The following is a 21497-nucleotide window of genomic DNA, read 5'->3' on the forward strand; positions in this document are numbered from 1 at the left end:
TAGCGCCGAGTTACACAGGAAGCATCAGTGATTCATAAAAACTAAACTTTGATTGTCAGTGTTTCCGTGCCGGTGGGAGCTGACGAGGCTGATCACATTTCAGCGAGATTTACGGCGGAGGCTGGTGCGCGAGAGCTGGACCGGTTCATCCTCCAGGACAGCACTGCGGGAGGAGACGGTCATCTTCCCGGAGAAGAGGCGCCATGCCCCGGCTGGCTGGCTCGGTCGGTGTCCTGTCCTGAAAACGTCCCCGCAGAATACAACCGTCCACGAGCCAGAGCGAAATAAAGAGGAAGTCACTTTCAAAATAAAAGCTCAGACACATTTTGTTTTAACAACAAATATACATAGTAATGTAGTTATAGAAGGGTATGAAAAATTTCACAACTTGCAGTATCTTTTACAAGTCATGCATACAAATACAAGTACGTAAACAAAAAAGTATACTTTAAGAGAAAACAAACAAAATAAGCGATTAAAAAAGAAAGAGGTGCTCAAGGTATAAACAAACAACATATAAATGAAGTGAAACTGAACAGTCGACACAGCTCTTGTGTTTTACATGCTTTGGAGTCAGTGCTGTCCTTTAGATTCTCTAGATAATTGGAAAGCAGGGCTTTAAAAACAAATATGTTTGGACGCTGTTGAGAAAATTTTGTGCAATGTTTGTGAAGTTCAGCAAAAATAATCAGAAGACTGATAATATATTTTTTTCCTGGATTTATTTTATCGGTATGTGAGAGGCCAAATAGAATATGTTGAAACTTCAGTTTCAATTTTGGTGTTTATAAAATTATTTAGATCAATACAAAACATACGTGTATACGTGCATTCCCAAAGTACATGACATATTGTTTCCTCTGCACTGCTGCAAAAAGTACAAAGAGTATCAATATTTTTCTTAAATTTAACCAGATATGTCTTTACCGGATAACATCTATGGATCAACTTAAGAGTAACTTCTCTGACCTTATTAGTGATAATAAATTTCCTTGACAGAATCCAAGTGTTTTTCCAGTTTATATCATTGTAAATATCCAATAGAATAAAGCTGCAGGTTTGGAAACAATATCTCTTTGAATAATTTGTCTAATACATTGATTTGTGGCTTTATCACTCAATAAAGGACAGATGTTACCGATGTATATGTTAGTGGGATTTAGTTCTGGAATAACACAATTTCTACCTTTAGGAGCAGACACCAGTAACCTTCTCACCCCATCTGGAATTGCATCAAAAACTACAGCGTATTCTTTTGGAGTGACAGCAAAATCATAAACAGACAAAAATTCCTTATAAGAAAATAATTGACCATTATCATTCAGTAACTGACTCACAAGTAAATTTTTTCTATCAACCCATTTAAAGCTCAGACAGATCACAGACGCTTAAAGCGTGCAGTGACGTCACTTTTGCTTATTAGAAAGAGTTTGAAGGGAGACGGTCCACTAAAGCACTGCAAGTAAAATCTGTCTTTCCAAGTAATGATCATTTACATATTGTTTTTACTTTATAGGACACAAATGTAATATTCCACTGAACGAAAAAGAGTTGTAACAGGGGCAAAAATAATAATATTAACACGCTGTACCTCAGAAAAAAGAAAATATTCATTCATCCCATTATTTTTTAACAGCATGTTTTTCTTGTAAATATACAAAACATATAAATTCCTGATTACTGAGAGTTATAACCAAGCAGTAACGTGAAGCACCAAACCTGCAGTTTCTCTGACGTCCACTAGAGGCTCCAGCAATGAGTCAGTCCCCATAGACTCCAGTGTTAAAACTTTACAGCAGAACTACGTTTACAGTCTGATATACAAGCTGATTGCATTGTTAGGGGCGTGGCCGCTGCGACTGACAGGTGGATGGTGACACAGGCACTGAAATGTTCTGGGCGGTCCCGGAAACCAGGATGAATCTTTCTTGTCATTGCACTGAGGTACAGTTCATTTCTGTTCAGTGATAAATCAGATGACATGTAGAATGAGGCCTTAACGTGGCTTCCTTCGCAGATTCCTACGCAAACGTTCAGCCTCCTCTCGGGGTTTAGTAACCTTCTTCTTGCTTTATTGGGATTTTATTTTGAAGGTGCGGAGAGGAAGTGGTTCTTCCTCCCCGCAGCTTGACGGTGGGGACCGCGAGGAGCTCGATGGTGACTGTGCACATCGCTGTGTGAATGACAGAGGATGCATGGAGGTCTCCGGCAGCTGGCAGCCACAGATCCGTGTCCTCCTAGGTGCAGCAGCGGCGGCAGCGGGCATCCTCTCCGCGGTGAGTCTGCAGCTCTCCTCCGGGCTGCTCTTTGTTTTCATGCCTGCAGTCTCTCAGCCAGCCACCAGCTGTACTGCAGGTACACCAGGTTACCTAAAGTCTGCATGTGAACTTCAGGTATCAGCAGGGAAGCCTCTGCAGTGAGGGACAGAGGGAGGCACAGCAAACTGTCTCTGATCACTTCATTTAACAGCAGACATCTGCGGCTTTAACGCTCGGAGCGTATCTTTATCATTTAGTCATAAACACCAAGGAGGAGAGAGACAGTTTGAGAGCAAAGCTTTCTCTTCTGGGAATAAAATCGGAGGATTTTGGTAGAAGAGCGTGCAGCAGACTCTCAGTCAGCGTTCCGATCAGGAGCATCTGGATCTGGAGCTCCTGATCGTATCTGAAGTCCTTGTTCAAGGACACAACTGTGGAGCGAGCAGGAGCAGCTGGAGCCAGAGACACACTGATGAGTCTGATGAAGATGAAGCTGCTGATTAACATTTCATATAATCCTCCTCTGGTTTAAAACTGAAGTATGAGGATAAAAGTGATTTAGTTTAAAAATCTGTTAATAGTTAATAATAATCATAACATCACCCATTATTTAATTTTTCATGTATTACACATTTATCTTATCATAAATATCATACGTGGATATATAAGATCAGTGTACGTAACGTAGTCTTCAGACGGCTCCAAACAACCAGTTTCACAGAGTTTTTTGAACTTTTGGATCTGCATGATGTCAGAGAGCAGACAAAAGCTCCACCCACCACCTGTTTAAATGTTGCAGTTGCCCTAAAAGGGGTGGGGCTAAATCTTGTTTCAAACAGAAGAACTGTGAATCATGCAAAGGTACTTAAACTTTCCAGCACAAACTCAGCCTGACGTGCTTACTGAGGTCATAAATCAACAACTTTATTCAAAATCATCGTTACAACAAGAGGAGCTGCCACCTGCTGGCCGTTACAAATAATGCACGATTAGAAAGCTTCAGCACTTTTTCCATCTTTTATTTTCAGCGCGACCAAAACCTCACAGTAAAACAAAGAAACGGTAATTACTTCATCCCTCCTTTACATGCTCAGCCGGCGTCTGTCCACTTATGCTCAGTAAGTAAGGGAGGGAGGCTAATGACTCGTTGCTATTTGTGAATGAAGCTAAATGTGATTTTCTCTCTGGGATAATCTTTCTCTTAATGGTGGAAGTGGTGAATGATTAGGTTTATAAGGATGGATCTGCATCAATCAAACGTGGCTTTTAAGTCCGCTGCAGAGTCATTCAGACTTTGCAAATATAATTTCTTTCTGAAGTCACTCAGAAAAGAGTTTAGAACCAAAATGTATGCACAGGAACTCCAGCCTGCTCTGAACGCTCAGTTTATCGCAGCTTTCTCTACTCTTGGATCTGTATGATGTCATAGAGAGCACATATTCCGACCCACCTGCTGTTTAAACCTTTTTTTTAATGATGAACAACCAATCAGAATAAAGATGTCTTAAAGGGGGAGGGGCTTAAGCGCCTCCTTTCAGACAGGATGAACCGAGGGCTGCGGTGCGAGATAAAGAAGGATTATTTTGCTCTGTGTTTCATGCAAAGCTGCTGTAAAACCCAACAATAAAAAGATGAATGAGCTGAATGGAGACACTTAAAGTTTTGTGACACTGGTGCACAGAATCCCATCAGCAGTGTGTTCGGCCGGGTTAACGCTTCAGTCCCAGCAAACCAAAGGAAGAAGAAGCCTGAAGACGTGGAGGAGCTCGTGCACATTAGCAGAGACGAGACAGTCAGTGAACGCAACAGCACTGTGTTTGTGTTACTGTCCTCTGTGCATGCTCATGCCCCCTCTGCCTCCCCCTCTCTTTCATCAGGGCACTTCCACCTGAGCCAGCGGCATCATGGGAAGCTCCTCCTCCTCCCTCACTGACGAGGCGGAGGACGATGCGGCGCCCCGGGGTGCAGCTCTGCCTCCCTCTCCCATCATGGGATGCCTGAGGAGCAGCCAAAGCACATTCCTCCCTCGGCAGCTTCCCAGACCGGGCCGGCACAGGGAGCGCAGGTGAGACACGAAGGAGGCGTGGCAAAAACGTAACGATGAGATGAGAACGAGACCGTGGCTCTTTTTCAGTTTGTAATATCTGCAGTGTAATATCCTCTGCAGCGGTCCCACTTCTGCTCTGATTTTTTATCAGCGAGCAGGTTTGTTTGTGCCTGCCGGTTTGCTGGGAATCAGAGCTGCAGATAATCAGCGCTGTGCAGCTCCACAGAGACCTGCAGAAACCAGAAGAGGCAGATTTAACCTCTCCTCATCCTCCAGGCTGTCAGCAAACACGCATCTTTGCTAGGCTGCATTTTAACCACATGCTAATGAGCAGAGCAGATTTAGTCTCTTACAAGCATTTAGTTCCTGCAGCTGGGGGTGCAGGGTTAGGGGGTTAAAGTGCAAAGCCGACATGAAGAGCCCTGAATATGAGCTGTAAGCCCAGAGTCTGAGCGCAGGTGCCGCCCTTTAAACTGGCCGATGGTGAGCTAAAGGTTATCAGACCTGCTAACAATGTCTGTAATCCTCCAGGTGTTCAGTAACCATCAGCTTTACTCGATGTCCAGACCCGAGGTTGGAAATAGGGCCAAATCTAAAGTTGTAGATTTGAGTTTTACAGACCGAAGAAGAATCATTTTATTGTTTCTGGGGAAAAATAAGATAAATCGATCTTGAGAAAAGTGAAAATTGTCCTTCTGAGGTAACCGTCAGTTCCCAGCACAGGGTTTAACATGCTGTGTTCAGATGCTCGCCAAAGAAACACGTTAAACAGAATTTAGGTTTAAGTGGTTTAAAAAGGAAACGGGCCACAGAGTTGACGCTGTGTGGCCGTCTGATCACAATCATTACTAACCAGCTGGAACTATACGATGTATATTTCTGATCTCGACCTCAAAGTCACCAAACCTTTCAACAATGTTGAAATGTCTGGGATGCAATCTGGAAGTTTGAATCCAAAGAAGCAAAAACAAGGGAGGAAAACCACAGGAAGCAAAGCGGAGACGCGAGGCGGCGCGAGGGGAATAGGACAGATGGGCAAAGCATCGTCTGTGTTGGGAGTCAAACCCATAAAACGCTCAGCTCAAGGCTTCGATGTCACAGAGATGGACTCTGGAAGATGAACATTAAGATCAAAGGCGTGCAGCAGTCCAGACTGAAGAACTTCCTGTTGCACAGGGGGCGCTCTTACGCTCCTCCAGAATAAACCAATCTCTGTCCTAGCAAATTTTCATCATGCTGTTGATAGAAGAGTTCAAGAAGTTCGAAATAGTTGAGTTTTTAGATTTCTCAGAAGTTTCTGCTGTAGTAAGATGCCACACGCTGCTTTACGGCATCTTCCACTTTGATTTGGGGCATGAAGCGAAGAGGCTGCAGAGAGTTCGTAGCGTCACCTCCAACCACCTCAGTCAGCTGCTTCTGCTGGGCTTTAGCTGCAGCGGGCACCATCCTGAATCGTTAACCGACCAATCAGCACAGATTAGCAGAACGCTAAAAGCTGATTACTGTTTAATTAGGAACCGAGAAAAAATGAAGTCATGTTATTTGAGTTCAGCTGGATCATTGCTGCATGTGTGGGGGCTAAAACGTGAATCCTAAATTGTTTTATCCTCTGAGATTGATTGATTCCTGCTCACTGAGGTCTATTTTCTCCCCGCTAAATTATCCAGCTTCTCCTGCAGCACATGCAATAAACACACTCATACCATCCAGACACTGAGAGTACGTACACAAGCACCGACACACAGCTTCAGGAAACACACAACAAACAGAGAAGCACAGGAGACGAGAACAAAGGAGAAAAACATCTTCAAACCCGCCGTGACCAGAACAGCTGGATCCAGCACCACCACAGCTCTCCCAGCTGCTTTTGTTAATGAGCGACTATAGTAAGGCTGAATCTATGTCCGTCGTTCAGATGTCACCGTGAATATTTCATGAATCGTTCGATATGAATCAAACCGCAGCCTTCCTTATTAATTATTACTGCATTTATGTCAAATAAACCACCGGCGCTCGGCTCACTGTGAGTCATCTTAGCCTTCGGGAGCCTCGGCCGGGAGTCGAGTTACTCGCTGACAGGAAACGGAGCGCTGATGGGGAAATCCCCGGTGGAAGAGCTGGTCTGAAGAAGCCCACTCAAGCTTTCCGCTGGGAATTCAGCTCAGCAGGCCACTGCACTCCCCGTCTGATGCACAGAGATCAAAATACCTTTCATAGATGTGGAGGAGAAGGAAAAGAGGCCGGCCGTGGCATCTGGAAACACACACAGCAGAACAGAAGAAGTTCCAGGGTTCTCCGAGGAATCGCCTCCTTAGAGCTGCAGGAAGTCCAGATCTCAGCAGGTTGTTCCATGATCCACAAAACAATCTGATTCAGGTTTAGAGCTGCCTGCACCTTCAGTGTTTCTCCTCCTTATTGAATGAAATGAAATCAGTTTTCTTAAATCATTTAAGAAAAATGAAATGAAATTATTTAAGATCAATAGCAGAGTACAGGAGTTGATAAGGCGCCAAAATAAAGTCAATAAGAGAAGTAAAAATTAAATTAAATAGAAGTGAAGAGCAGAAGTTAGACTGCTGCAGAATTTCATCATATCTGCAGCTCCGCCTTCTGTTACTACAGTAACCCCACAGCAGACATACGATGTCATTAAAAAGGCTCCAACAGCACAAACACGTCCAGTTCAGGTGAAGCTAGCAGACAGCTAGCAGCTACAGCCGCCTGTGTCACCATCAGTGTCGGGGAGTAACGGAGTACATGTACCAGCGTTACGTATTTAAAATATGAGTAACTGTATTCTGTTACAGTTGAAAAAGGTGGTATTCAGAATACAGTTACTTTGTTTAAATAAATGGATTACATGGCGGTCTTTTCCTGTTTCATATGTTCGGCTGTGTCCTCTCTATTTTGGTGATTCCACGCCGGTGGAAACCCAAACAAACACGCATTAAGAGGCTCTAATGTCTGTGTCTCAGTCTCACGGCCCACGTCACCTCTACTTGCAGCCGCATAATGATGTGAAAAAATATTTATTCTGACAAGCCCAGAAAAAATATTTATTTAAATATTTTTTTAATTATTATTCAAAAAATGATTTAATATGAAGGCAACAGGCAGAGTGTTACATGCATCGCCCTAAAGCACGCAGCCTGATGGGCAGTGTAGTCCGTGCTGCAGGGAGAATGGACTGCCATACCCGTTATGTGTCTGTGAGCGCGAGGAGGGAGAAAAAGGAAAAGTACGAGCTGTCACCGAGCAGAAACGGGAGCTGGAAGCATGTAAATATAATAATAACCACTGCAGCCAAACAGAGAGCCTGACAAGCCCAGCTGTAAGTAAGCTGTTAAGACTCGACTGTACACTGTGTTCGTGTTTTCCTCTGAAACAATGAGCTCCGTTGCAGCAGCCTTTCAACGCCTCTCTCTGTCTCTGCTAGCAAAGTCGACCCAGACAACCAAGTAAAACTAGTTTTCAGCTACGAGCCGACACGAGCCCGACGTATCAGCCAGAGGTCCTTTACTACGGTTCGGAGCCGCGGACCTGTTTTATATACGCGTGGAATAGTTTTCTACACGAGATCGCTGCAAAAAGTGCAGCCTTACCTAATGTCCACCTACTGTTACTCATTCATATTAAGATTTAAACCTTAACCGTCAGTAATAGTAATAAATCACAGCAATAGCTCATTCATGTAGTTGTAAACAGCATGATAATATATTAAGTAATCCAAAGTATTCAGAATACGTTACTCTCATTGAGTAACGTATTCTGAATACGTTACAAACTACATTTTGGGGCATGTAATCTGTAATCTGTAGTGGGATACATTTGAAAAGTAACCTTCCTAACACTGGTCACCATCCACCTGTCAGTCACAGAGGCCACGCCCCTAACAGTATAAACTTTAAGCCTTAATACAGTTGAAACAGGTGAGTTATAAAATCAGGTGTTATGAAGGAGGAAATGATGGACAGAGACCAATCAGTTTGTGTTTCTGGCTGTAAACATTTTTATTCCTGATGCAAAGTTTTAGCGTTTCTCAAACAATGTCATGAGAAGATGCTGCACCAAAAGCTTTGTGTTGATTGCTTTGGTTGTCATGGTTACGGTAGTTTTTCGCATTTGTCTGCAAATATTTGCTAACTGCTAGCCAAGTGACTCGCAGTTAGCTGTTCAGTGCAGCTCAAAGAGCAGCAGGAGGCTGTTTGCAGACGAGTTCCAACTACAGCCGCAGCAGTGTGCTGGCATCGAGGGTGGTTGCTGACAGCTCTCCGGGCCGTTCATTTGATTACATCCAACAAAACTTCTCAAAACCTGAGTGGGTGACTCACTTCTGGAGTCCCCAGTGGACGTCAGTGGAACTGCAGCCTTCACAGGTTGCAGGCCGTTTCCCTGCATCGGTTCCTTTTTCAGCCGCTGTAATTTGCAGCTAAAAGGCTCTCATTGTGTCCGGATTATGAGAAACATTTCCAGGAAATTGGATCCATCCGTCACTTTGTGCAGCAGCTGTTTTGGGACTACTTCCATCTGATTTGGTTTAAATTGAGTTGAATGAATGAGCATACAGCATTTATCTGCATGGAAATATGGGCCGATGAACGCACAGGGGATCTGCAGAAAATGAGCACCTCCAACTTTTATGACCTTAGAAAGTTCTCATGTTTATATCTTGTCAGTAAAAATAACTCGGGGTTTTCTGTATTGCACAGCCTTCTGCGTGGGTAACGAGCAGCTTGTATCTCAAGCACACAAACAGCAGAGGTTCTCACGAAGGCCGGTTGTTGATTAAAAGTGTGTTTTGTCCCGAGCGCGGCGTGCAGCAGCCGTCACCTGCCTCTTACAGACAGCTTGTTCTGCAGTAAATCCTTCAGGTCAGCTGTGCTGGAAGTTTCAGGCTTCATGCCAAACTACTTAGAAAAGTGCAGCCAGAAAATGTGGGCCAGCCTGAACACGGCTGTGACGCTGGCTCGCGAGGTCTCGTTCCTCCCTGGACACCAGGGTGCAGATTATCTGGGTCTGCTTTACAGCCGAGCATGAATCTGAGATTAGAACCGTGTTTTTATTCTATATTCACAAAGACGCTGAGCAGCCTGCTCGCGATGAAGCCGGCGTCAGGGAGGCAAAAGTGGAAGAGCAGATTTTGTTGTTTCATTTGCATATTCGTGCATTTTAATATTTTCCCTCCAGCACAGCAAAGGAAACTGTTATTCACTCACTCGTTTATATTTGGATTTCTTCTCATATTTTCAGGATTTTTCTTCCATTTTCGTCTCTCGGGCTTTCACAGATAAACACACTGAAGCTCGATGTGGCTGTGGTTTGCTTTTAGCAGATACTCACGGTGGAAATTTTCACCAGTGTCATGAAAAACACGGCAAAGTTTATCTAACATTTCCAGACATCATTCTTATCTCAATGAAGAAAATGTCTGAGACTGATCAGCTACTCTGCTTATTTCAAGCTGTTCATTTAATTCTTGATCTCTAGATTCAAAATAATCCAATATGGAGGGCAGGGAGTGCAAAGATTAATATTTAAAATTAAACTAAACTTAACTAAATATAAGGAAATAAATAAGTAAATTGTTATACAGTGTTCCCTCGATATAATGCGGTTCACCTTTCGCGGCCTCGCTGTTTCGCGGATTTTTTTGGGTGCAATTATGCTTCTTTTTTTTCTTACAACACATTGTATTGTCAGTTAAAGACACGCTGCATATGAATACTGCTGAAAAAAGCCGGAGAGGATGAGGACCCAAAGATGACGAAACATCATCCACCCAGGAGACGCTTTGACCAATATCTATTTTTAACAACTGGTGTTTGCTGATGGATTTTATTTGTAGGAATAATATATATTAATATATATTAGTCCGACTCATATGTTGATCGATATTAGCTTTTTGCCGATATAATAAATCTGCATTTGTAACGGCTGATAAATAAGAGTAAAGAAGAGACAATAGAAACACTCTTCAAACGTCTTATTAGTGTTGATGTTGCATAGTTTGTCCACCAGAGGGCGCTCTGCAACTTTTTTGTTTAGAATGCCTCAAAAAAGGAGTCAACAAGTAATTCATGACTTGTTGTAGCAATGAAACACGATTATTTTTTAGCTAAATTTTTATACTATATTGGTAAATCATCATAAATGGATTTTGATATCGATATCGGTCTCAATAATCTTACATCGGTCAGGTTCTGATGTTAATGTCCTCCCGTTTGATCACATGACTCTGTTTCTCTCTGTAGTTTCTCCTCTGGATCGATGCCCATCCAGAGGAGTCAGTGGGCGTGCGGCTGCTGCACTTTCCTCAACGCCGCCGGCGCCCCCCGCTGCTCCATCTGTGAAGCTCCTCGGCAGGGACCCGATGCCCGGTGGATGTGGCCCGGAGCAAGCAGAGAGGACGACGGTTGGGCGTGCCCACGCTGCACACTGGCGAACTCCCCTGACAGCCTGGCCTGCAACCTCTGCGGCTATGCCAGGGCGTCCGCGGAAGCCCAGCCCCGGCCTCAGCGCTCCAGCAGCTGCTCCGGCCCCCTCAGGATGTCCTGGACGGAGACGTGCCGACCCCAGAGCAGGAAGCAGCCCGGAGACGCCGACAAAAGCAGCCTGGCATGGGAGTGCTCGAGGTGCACGCTGCAGAACACGCCCACCTCTATGTCCTGTTCGGCCTGCGGTGGACCCCGCAAACTGTCCCTCCCTCAGATCCCGGCCGAGGCGCTCCTCGTGCCCGACGTCTGCGAGGATCACGGAGCACGGCGGGCCGAACCTGCAGCGGCAGCGCTCTCGCTATCAATTTCCACCCGAGGGGAGAGTTTACATGCAGAAGCTTTGCATCCGAACACCTCCTCCGTGCTGACTGCGCCCCCTGCTGGCCACAACAATCCAGTGCCCTGCAGCCGCAGAGAGGTGCCCCCTCCAGATGTTGGCCTCAGCCAGGCTCAGAGCACGTCTTCTCCCTCCATCCTCGCTGTGTCCCATCCCTCCACCCAGCCGGAGCTGCTGGCCGGCAGGAGACTCAGCATCCTTAAAGAAGAGATGTCCCCGTTGTCACCTGCATCAGACGCCTCCATGTCATTCTCGCTCGCTGTGAACAGGATGGAGGAGTGGGCGTGTCCGGCGTGCACACTCATAAACCGGCTGGAGTCCAAACACTGCCAGGCCTGCCACACCCCTCAGCAGCTAAAAGCAGAATTGTTCCCAAGGAGGAAGGAGAGCCGGCTGGTGGAGGCGCTGCGGCAGAGTGACGAGGGCACGGCCAAAGAGCTGTGGGAGAACATCGTCAGCTTCTGCAGAGAGGTGCGTTTAAAGCACACACCCACCTTTAAATTTAAGGTAGAAACAAGAGTTTATGCTGATGTTACTTCACTATCATGGAGGTGGACTGACAGTCTTCCTCAGAGCCAAAACGACCTCCACCCAGAGTGCAGAGCAGCCTGAACTTCGCTGTGTTCAGCTCTGGATCTGCATCAGAACCTCCGACATTAACGAGAAAAATTAAACAGGTTAAACAGCAGATGGAGGAGTGGGCGTGTCAGGCGTGCACATCTCATTGCATCATCGTCTTCTTCTTCTCCCAGAACGCGGTGACGTTTGTGGACGACAGTTTCCCTCCTGGTCCAAAGTCCGTCGGCTTCCCGTTGGACGACAGCGTCCAGCATCGGGTCAAGAAGTGGCTTCGTCCACAGGAAATCAGCTGCGCCGCCTTCAGAGACCGCGGCGTGAAGTGGACCGTTTTCCGCACGCTGCGTCCGTCCGACATCCTGCAGGGGCTTCTGGGTAACTGCTGGTGAGCTGATTATGCTGTCACAGAGTTTATTATTGATTATTATTCCCAGGATTTATTTCTGGATGATTGTTTAAGCACATTAAAGGAAGGCTGTGTTCGGGGAGCAGGTTCCTGAGCGCCTTGGCTGTTCTGGCGGAGCGGCCGGAGCTGGTGGAGAAGGTGATGGTGACCCGCTCGCTGTGCGCAGAGGGAGCCTATCAGGTGCGTCTGTGCAAAGACGGCTCGTGGACGACAGTGCTGGTGGACGACATGCTGCCGTGCGACGAGAGCGGCCACCTCCTCTTCTCTCAGGTGAAATTGTTCACGTGATGTGTGGTTGGTGTTGGAAAAAGGTCTCAGCTCAAAACACGGGGAAAAGTCCAGAGTTTTTCAAGGTAACTTTATTTATACCCAAAAGCAAGGTAAATTTGCTCTACAGAAAAATGACAGCATTTGGCATCCCTTCAAAAAAAACACACATACCTAATAAAGATATAAACCTCACTGTAGCACATATATAGTAATTTAATATCTCGAATCAAAAACAAAAACAGTTCTTATTTAATTCAGTGACAGCAACGGGGACAAAGCTATTTTTCTAACGCTTTGTCCTGCATCTCGGAAATAGAAGCCTCCGTCCTGAGGAAAGAAGCTGAAATTCACCTCTTAGAGGATGGGAACCATTTTTAAAGATTGGTAGAGCCATCCTCTGTACCTGCTTGGAGCACAGGGAGGCTAAACAAGACTCCCATCTTTAAGTTATCCTCTTCTTCCTTTGTACTCTGCGGCGCCACCCAGTGGCCTGAATTACACCTTACACAGTGAATTACACATTAAAAGAAGAGGCGATTCCTGTAGCATCATGGGTATTCCTCCATATCTGAGGCATTTCTGTTTAAAGGCACTTTGTGTGATTGCCCGCTGCAGAATTCTGCTTCACCACCAGAGGGCAGCGTTTTATTACTGCCTGAGTTCGGATGTTTTATCTGTGGAAGAATATCCTTTAGATTTTTTACAGGTTTCGACTGCAGTAAAATAATTTCTGTCCACCACACCGTACTTCACGGCATTTTGAGTTCAGGCATCAAATGAGCAGCAGTTAGCTAACAGATGTTTTATCTCTTGGAGTAGGTGAAGAAAACTATCCCTGGATTACTTTAATACTTTAATGCATCTTAGAATTTGGAGGTTTCTAATGGAAGTCCTGACGTGTCCACTCTCAGGTCCTGTTAGCCTGCTTTTGTCAGTAATGATGAGATCAGGATCAGGAACAGGCTTCGGGTTCTCTGATTAGCTGTGAGCACATATGTGCACTTCCTCTTCTCGTCATCATGTTCAAGCTTTGATCCTCTCCATCCTCCCCAGGCCCAGAGGAAGCAGCTGTGGGTGGCTCTGATTGAAAAGGCTCTGGCCAAGCTCCACGGTTCCTACTTTGCTTTGCAAGCCGGCCGCGCCATCGAGGGCCTCTCCACCCTGACCGGGGCCCCCTGCGAGTCGCTGGCCCTTCAGGTCAGTGCCACCAACCCCAAAGAGGAGCCCATCGACACGGACCTGATCTGGGCCAAGATGCTGAGCTCCAAAGAGGCCGGGTGAGACGTTTGTGGGAAGGTTGAAGCGCTCTGAGAGGACGGAGCTGTTTCTTTAAGCTCGGTTAACCCCGCCTCTGTTCGTGCTGCTGTTAGGTTCCTGATGGGGGCGTCCTGCGGTGGAGGTAACATGAAGGTGGACGACGCGGAGTACGAGTCTCTAGGTTTACGTCCGCGACACGCGTACTCTGTGCTCGATGTGCGGGACGTTGACGGCCACAGGTGAGGCTTCGAGGTCGCTCCGTTGGTTACCGTTCTCGTTATCTCATTATAGTTTAGTAAAAATAATAATAATACATTTTATTTAAAAATAGCGCCTTTCAGAGCACCCAAGGACACTGTACAACAAATAAGAGATATATTTAAAAAAAACCAAAAAAAAAAAAAAAACCCAGAGAAACTGGAAATATGCACAATAATAAGAGTAACAGGTAAAAGTTAAGAGCAGGTTTAAAAAACATGAACACAGAAGCTGAGAAACCTGCAGATCCTCCAGCAGAGAGCCATAGTTTACAGCCTGATGCTCAAACTGATTGAATGATAAAATATCTATAACTCACCTGTTTGAATTGGATTAAAGCTGAGTTTAGCGTTAATAGGGGTGTGGCTTCTTTGACGGACAGGTGGATGGGCGTTTGTCCCCCTCAGTAAAAACTGGAAAGACTTCCTTCCATATATGGTGTTGGAAACCTGGTGCCTGGTTTTGGAGTTTTTCCATAAACAACGTTTCAAACATAAATTAATGCAGAAAAATTCACCACAAATCAAAGAAGCCCCGCCTACTCAGCTCCACCCTCTCGTCCACATACAGTCATTCTGTGTCCAAAACACTGACGGTCAGACAGACCCGCTGATGACATCACTCTCTGAGTCTCTGCTTGAAGTTAACAGTTACAAAGTCGACCAAAGAGACGCCACAAGACCGAAAAGGAGACGCAAAGCAAACTGAGCGCAGAACAAAGTGCAGCAGGGAGTCGAACACCCGGCCACACGACGTGAAACCTGACCACACACACGAGCGCACATCCATCCTGAACAGACACAAATAAGAGCAGCAGAGACGAACTGCACAAACAGCAGAGACTCGATGTCTGCAGTCGTGTGCCTGCATCAGTCAGAGTGACTTGCTCCTGCGTGGGACAGGCGGGGGTGTTTTCTCCAAGCCTGAGCCCGGAGGCTCTGCTCTTATCATCCATCAAAACTCCCACAGTATAAATGCAGCAGGTCTGCAGACGAGCGCTGCCTTAAGGACACATTCAGAGAACAAATGTTCCTCTCAGCGTCACTCCATTAACCGCTTCATCATTCACACGCATACGGGATGTTTCCTCAAACCTACAGCGGCGACTGCTGCGAGCTACAGGGAGGAGGATCCGCAGGAGGAGGTGGCAGGAGTCGAACTGCAAGAGAAACCCTGGAGGGAACGGGAGGCTGATTACTCACAAACGGATGTTTTTCTGTCAGTGGGGTTGGAGGTGGAGTCTGCAGACGCTTGAAAAAGTTTGAAAGAACAGCTCTGCGATGTCTCCGTGGGCGTCAGACCCATCTCATTAACCCAGCAGCGTGAACATTTAGAAGACGTGAAACACATACCGCACATCACTGTGAGTCATCAGCATCTTCTTCATCGTACTCCTCGAAAAATTTAGAACCGCCTCTGACCGTGTGCACGAAGCAGTGATGAAGAGCAGGCTGTTCCTAAATGTTCACGCATCTTTAAGCTTTTATTAAGCGAGGAGCTGCATACACACTAAATCTGTTCAATTCAATTTTATTCATACGGCGCCAAATTACAACAACAGTCCTCTTCAAAGCGCTTTATATTGTAAGGTAGACCCAACAATCCTATGACCCCCTGTGAGCCAGCACTCGGTGACAGTGGGAAGGAAAAACTCCCTTTTAACAGGAAGAAACCAGGTGGAGGAATCAGTGCAATCTGGCACTTCCAGCTGGTTTTAAACCGCATAACCTGCTCCAGACCAGGTCACATGTTCAGCACCAGTTACCATGGTGATATAGCCAGGTTATAAAGGCTCGCCAAATCTGAGCTAGCGAGCCTGTTAATCCCATTGTGTGTGTCAGGTTACTGCAGCTGAGGAACCCGTGGGGTCGCTTCTCCTGGACCGGAGCCTGGGCGGACGACTGGTCAGACTGGCCTCCGCAGCTGAAGAGGGAGCTGTGCGCCCAGCGAGCCGAGGACGGCCTGTTCTGGATGGACTTCTGGGATTTCACCAGGTGACGGCAGCAGCGTGTTTTTGATGTCTGCGTTAGTTTTATTCCCGGTCTGAGCAGGAAGACCTAAAAACAGAAGAAAACTTTACTCAGATGTAAAGTGGGAAAAACAAAGAGTTCATTTATGACAAATGACAGAATATAAAGTGTTCATTAACATCCACCCCGCCTGCTCTCTCTGCCCTCTTGTGCGTTGCTTTGTGTAATCTGTGACTGTAAAGTCGTCCTAACTCTCTTGCTAAAGGCTCTCTGGTGACCTGCAGAGTAAAGAAAAGCATCAAAACGCTGAACAAAAACAGACTCGCTGTTCTCTCCTGTCAGGTACTTTGACTCCGTGGACATCTGTAAGATCCACTCAGACTGGCAGGAGGTTCGAGTCCCCGGCGTTTTCCCCCGAGCCGCCGACGTCCCCGTGTCGGTGGTGTCGATCACGGTGCTGGAGAGGACGGCCATGGAGCTGGCTTTATTCCAGCAGGGCAGCAGGTAGGACGCGCACCTGTGCGGCTTTTCGTAACGTCACCGCTGTCACCTGAGCACCACAGAGGTGATAGTAAAGATAAATAAACGTCAGCGATGAAGTAAAGATGGTGAAATAAAAGAGCCGTGTTTCAGGCGCTGGGACACGGCAGAGAGCCACCTGCTGGATCTGTGCGTGCTGGTGTTTCGGGTCGCCTACGACAGCGCCGGCACGCTGACGCTGGGCCGCCTGCTGGCTCACAGCCGCCGCTCGGTGAGGAGGTTCGTGGGCTGCGATGTCATGCTGGAGCCGGGCGAGTATGCCGTCCTCTGCTGCGCCTTTAACCACTGGCACAGCTGCATCACCGAGGGCGGAGGTAAGAACACGAGCACTCAATCTCCATGATGATTCTATATTTTGCAGCCAAAATGTGTCTTCTTTAAAAAGTGTTTTTACTCCAAAGGAGTCGGAGCTGGAAGATGATCCTGGTAGAAAATGTAGTTTAAATGGAGCTTCAACTGGTTCTGAGCAGACACATATCCCCCACATGCTGGTTAAAGCCCTGAAAGTTTACCCAGAATGCACTTTTTAAAGTTCTGGGGTTCGGCTGCTGAACAAAAAGCAGACTGCACCGTGGAGTGGACGTGAAGTTGGTTTCGTTGCAGAGCTTAAATCTGTTTTCCAGCCCTGAAAGTTTTGTGGCGATGGCTCCTGCACTCATCAGGTCATTAAGACTCAAAATGCAAGAAAAGGCTGAATTTTAGCCCCTCAGTGCAGAGCATCCAGCTCCATGTAAATGCTGCATGAACTCATTAAAGAGTTCAAAAGAGGTCAGGGGGAAACCGACTCAAGGGGAAACTGACTCAGGGGGAAACTGACTCAGGGGGAAACTGACTCAGGGGGAAACTGACTCAAGGGGAAACTGACTCAGGGGGAAACTGACTCAAGGGGAAACTGACTCAGGGGGAAACTGACTCAAGGGGAAACTGACTCAGGGGGAAACTGACTCAGGGGGAAACTGACTCAAGGGGAAACTGACTCAGGGGGAAACTGACTCAAGGGGAAACTGACTCAGGGGGAAACTGACTCAGGTGTACCTGAAGCGTCGCAGCAGGCGTTACACCGTCATCAGTGAGCCGCTGTTGTGCTGTTTCAGTGAGCTGCGGCAGGTCGGAGGCGCCTGGCTACGTGCTGGCGGTCTACAGCTCCAGACTGGTGATGGTGGAGCAAGTGACGGCCTCCAGCACCACCATCGCCGACGCCATCATCCAGCTGGCAGAAACCAAAGGCGAGCGGCACGAGGTGAGAGAATCTGAGAGCTTTGAAACATGTTTGTCACCTCTGACGTCCTCAAAGACTGAAACTCATTCAGATGTGTGTAGTTCATTCAGTATTTATGAGCTCTTAAATCTCTCGTCTTCATTTCATCGCTAACGATTTCAAATCGACTTCATTCATCATTAAACAACATCCACCCTGACATTAACAGGAAGTCTCTTTCATTGCTTCAAACTTTGACCTGTAATGGAGAATCACTGTTGCGTGTCAGGGTCGGGAGGGGATGACCTGTTACTACCTGACCCACGGCTGGGCGGGGCTTATCGTCATGGTGGAGAACAGGCACCCGAGGCATCACCTGCACGTGTCCTGCGACTGCAGCGACAGCTTCAACGTGGTGTCGACGCGCAGCAGCCTGAAGACCATCGACAGCATCCCTCCTCTGCACAGGTGCGCCGCACGCCGAGCCTCACGCTCCCACCCGGGAACGCCGCGACATTTCAGCGCAACTTTCAAAACGCCGCTGTACTTCATACACACTTAAATCCCAGCTGAGACCTGTTTGTAGTGGGACGCACCGAGACACGTGCCACCGTCCACAAACCTGTGGATCTGACTCTATCGGGAAATAGTCACAACTCAATTATGTGTTAATATTTAATTTCCTCGCTCTGAGAAATTAAAGGGGCGGAGCATGTTTGTACACCTGTGACTTGGCCTGTGTTTGTCTCTCAGACAGGTGCTTGTGGTTTTGTCTCAGCTGGAGGGGAACGCTGGGTTCTCCATCACGCACAGACTGGCTCACCGGAAGGCCGTCCAGGCCTCTCTGGGGAACTGGAGCCCCTCGAAGGCGACGCACAGTCCGGCTCTGAGCCCCGAGACCGCAGGTCTGCACCGGCCTCGGCCGCTATGACGAGCCGGGAGGAAGCATCTCGATGGACACAGGAACTCATCGGACCGCTGCCTTGATAGAGAACAGGGTTATTTCCCACGGACACCGAGTCTGTTAGAGTCAGAGCTCCTCATCGGCAGAAGCTGAAAGAAAACAGGGTTAACATCAGAAAACACTTTAATTCTCCTTAAATCTAAGTTTAAACCAGTCTGAGATTACTTTAAACTGAATTTAATTAAGATGAAATTCATTTTCTACGAACTGTTTAAGGACCAGAGTTCACACATCATCTGTCATCACCAGAATAACACGCCACGTCTGATTGGACGACACGAACAGAGATGGCGACGCGTCACACAGCGACGTGACGGCTCGTCAGAGCGCGGACGAGCTCAATAATTCGGTTTCTCTTTCTTACAGATGTGGAACAGATGTTCCAAAGGTTCAGACATCATGTTGCTGTTAATCCCATCTGTTGGTTTGAAATGGAAGCAGCCCTCCCATTGGCTGGTTCACATTTGGTAAAAGGATGAGTATTTACTCTTTACTCTACAGACTAATTGCAATCATTCATCCACACACTTGTTTTTTTATTCTTTAGTTTTAAATATTTACGTAACTTCACATCTGGAGCAGCCAGGGATGAACCACAGGCCTGAGGAGCAGGTGTACCTCCTGACTTCAGTGGGAGTTTCTGTAGCCTGTCCGATCGATCTGTGTTATTATTTCAGAGGTTGAAGCATTTGTCTCTTCACAGATCTTTAAATGTCTCCTGCTCATTTCTGCCTCCATAGTTTTAATCTTGGACCTTCTTTATCTGCTGCTGACTCTTCGTGCAGCCGTTTGAGTTTCTGTCCCTTCAAGGCCCTACTGCCTTTACAGCCGTTTTGTTTCTCATTGGCCAGCTTCTGTAAGCCTGCAGAGGGGCAGCACTTAGTGTCTGTGAGCTGTGCTGTTCCTGTAGCAAAGGGAGAAGCTGCATGAGAGCCAGTTTCCCGTCTGCAGGGATGAAGCTTCTTCTTTTAAGCCAGTCTGGAAGTTAGTGCCGTCTCAGCTCCTTCAACATAAAAGCACGCTGTAACCTTTTCTTCTTCTTCTTCTGGATTATTGCAGGAAATCGTCTCAGTGTGAAATGCTATTTAATACCTTCCCTTTTTATCACTACAAACTGACACTACGTTTGTGAGCAAGCGGTCATGATCAACCTGTGAATGTTCACCTGTAAGGCGGGATTCACACCTGCACGCTGCTCCAACACTTGAAGGTGGAGCTCCTGATTGCTCTCTGCTTTGACTCCAACATTTTGATGCTACTCCCTCAGGATTTCCATATTGTGATTTCATTGGCTAGTGGCAGCACTGGAGTATTTGTATAAGCATGACTTGATTGGCTGACACCAGGTGAAGCTCGAAACACCTCCGTGTGAATCCTGCCTAACATCTGAAAGTGAAGGTCAGAAATTTGGTTTCAATTTTATCTACATAACACCAAACAACAACAGCCACCCCAGGTATTTGTATTGTAAGGTAGAGACTCTACAATAATACAGAGAAAACCCCAACAATCAGATGAGCAAGGACTTTGGCGACAGTGGGAAGGAAAAACTCCCTTTTAGCAGGAAGAAACGTCCAGCAGAACCAGTTTCATCTGCTCTGACCTCATAGTTGCACAGAGTTTAAATTAAATTTTGAATTTAGTCTAAAGTAACACGTTTTTTTGGGGGGGTTTTTGTTTTTTTTGCCCAACTCTGATTGGATGAGCTGGACCTGCAGGTGTCTCCCAGCCCAGGTGTCTGTTAACACTTTGACTTCTGCCTTGGGAGCCGCAGAGAAGTGAACCCGGAGCCGCACCCCCCCCAGAAACACCACATTTAGAGCAGAAATCACACGATGCACTTTATCCGTCACATCAGAGCATGTTCAGGTCCACGCTGTCTTTGCTGCAACCACTGACACGTGATTGGAGGGCAGCCGTGGAGATGACGTGGTGTCCGCGTGATGTTTGAATGTTGTGTTTTAGAGTCACAGCGCAGAGCTGCTGTGTGAAGCATTAGCACTTTATCAACTGTATGCTGGAGTCTCTTTTATTTTGAAGGACGTGTAGGAAACAGTTTTATTCTCGTGGATTTAAAACTACCATCGTGTTGACAGAATAAAAACTATGCAAATGTTTGAAAGCTGTCTTTATGCTTCAGAAAAACAAGTCGAGCTCTTTATCTGCAGCTTCTCTTCTCTGATAGCAGGGTGAAAATAGACGTGTATGCATTCTGATGTGGTTAGTGTTACACTGAAGCTTTTTAAACGTTCAGGTTGACTTTTACTCCGTATTCTGTTCGCTCAGTAGCTACTTTAATATAAAGTTTATATACTGTATGCATAGCAGTATGAATGTAAATAACAATAGAAAAAAATATGCGGGTGAACTGAAGGAAATAAACATTTGAAAGTTTTCACATCTTCGTTTTTTCATTTTTTGAGACGCAATCAGCAGAAAAGTCTTTTAATGCAGTATTTCACAATAAACAGTTGCATGGCCCTTTACAGTGTGGAGAATTAAATACACAGAATTATCTAGAGTTCTTTTTTATAATTCGTGAGTGCACTAACACCCATCACTGTGTCACTTTTGACACCACAATATTTTAAAATCCACTGATTCCCAGGAAAGCTCTGGATCAACTCTTCCTAGTACATCTTTGCTGTACAATCACTTTGATTTTATTTTTTAACCCTTATTTATCAATATATATTTAAAACTAAATGTGCCGAATACGTTATGAGCCACTTCTTCTTCTTATATATGCATTAATGTAGAGCTTAATCGATTATTTCTGTCCCTAAGTAATCTTAAAACAGGACTGAGAACCCATAATCAGCACGTTATGGCTTTAACACGTATTGTAACCTTTATTTTTACATATTTGTAGAATTAACAAGACCGAATTAGTTATGAGGAGGTTCTTCTTTATGTGCACCA

The 21497-nt window shown here is 46.2% G+C and overlaps 1 protein-coding gene across 2 annotated transcripts; it reads left to right on the forward strand.

Annotated features, from left to right (window-relative positions):
• The first annotated feature begins 1984 nt into the window (after window positions 1–1984).
• Window positions 1985–20973, forward strand: LOC147333226 (calpain-15-like). 2 transcript variants are annotated; one of them, XM_086290262.1, is made up of 13 exons: window positions 1985–2276; window positions 4136–4323; window positions 10557–11607; window positions 11889–12097; window positions 12205–12388; window positions 13442–13665; window positions 13759–13884; window positions 15745–15897; window positions 16216–16377; window positions 16507–16727; window positions 17508–17653; window positions 17901–18079; window positions 18365–20973. In XM_086290262.1, exons 2-13 carry the CDS (start codon window positions 4163–4165, stop codon window positions 18540–18542), a joined length of 2994 nt encoding a protein of 997 aa, XP_086146388.1. In that variant the 5' UTR covers window positions 1985–2276; window positions 4136–4162; the 3' UTR covers window positions 18543–20973. The 2 variants fall into 2 exon arrangements, with proteins under 2 accessions (XP_086146388.1, XP_086146389.1); XM_086290263.1 differs by lacking the exons at window positions 1985–2276; window positions 4136–4323 and adding an exon at window positions 8199–8234.
• Window positions 20974–21497: the final 524 nt, after the last annotated feature.

This window comes from Aulonocara sp. 'chitande type north' Nkhata Bay, linkage group LG4 (genome assembly GCF_057382095.1).
Source record: "Aulonocara sp. 'chitande type north' Nkhata Bay isolate Kocher_YH1m ecotype deep benthic linkage group LG4, A_spYH_male_GT1.1, whole genome shotgun sequence".
NCBI lineage: Eukaryota > Metazoa > Chordata > Actinopteri > Cichliformes > Cichlidae > Aulonocara > Aulonocara sp. 'chitande type north' Nkhata Bay.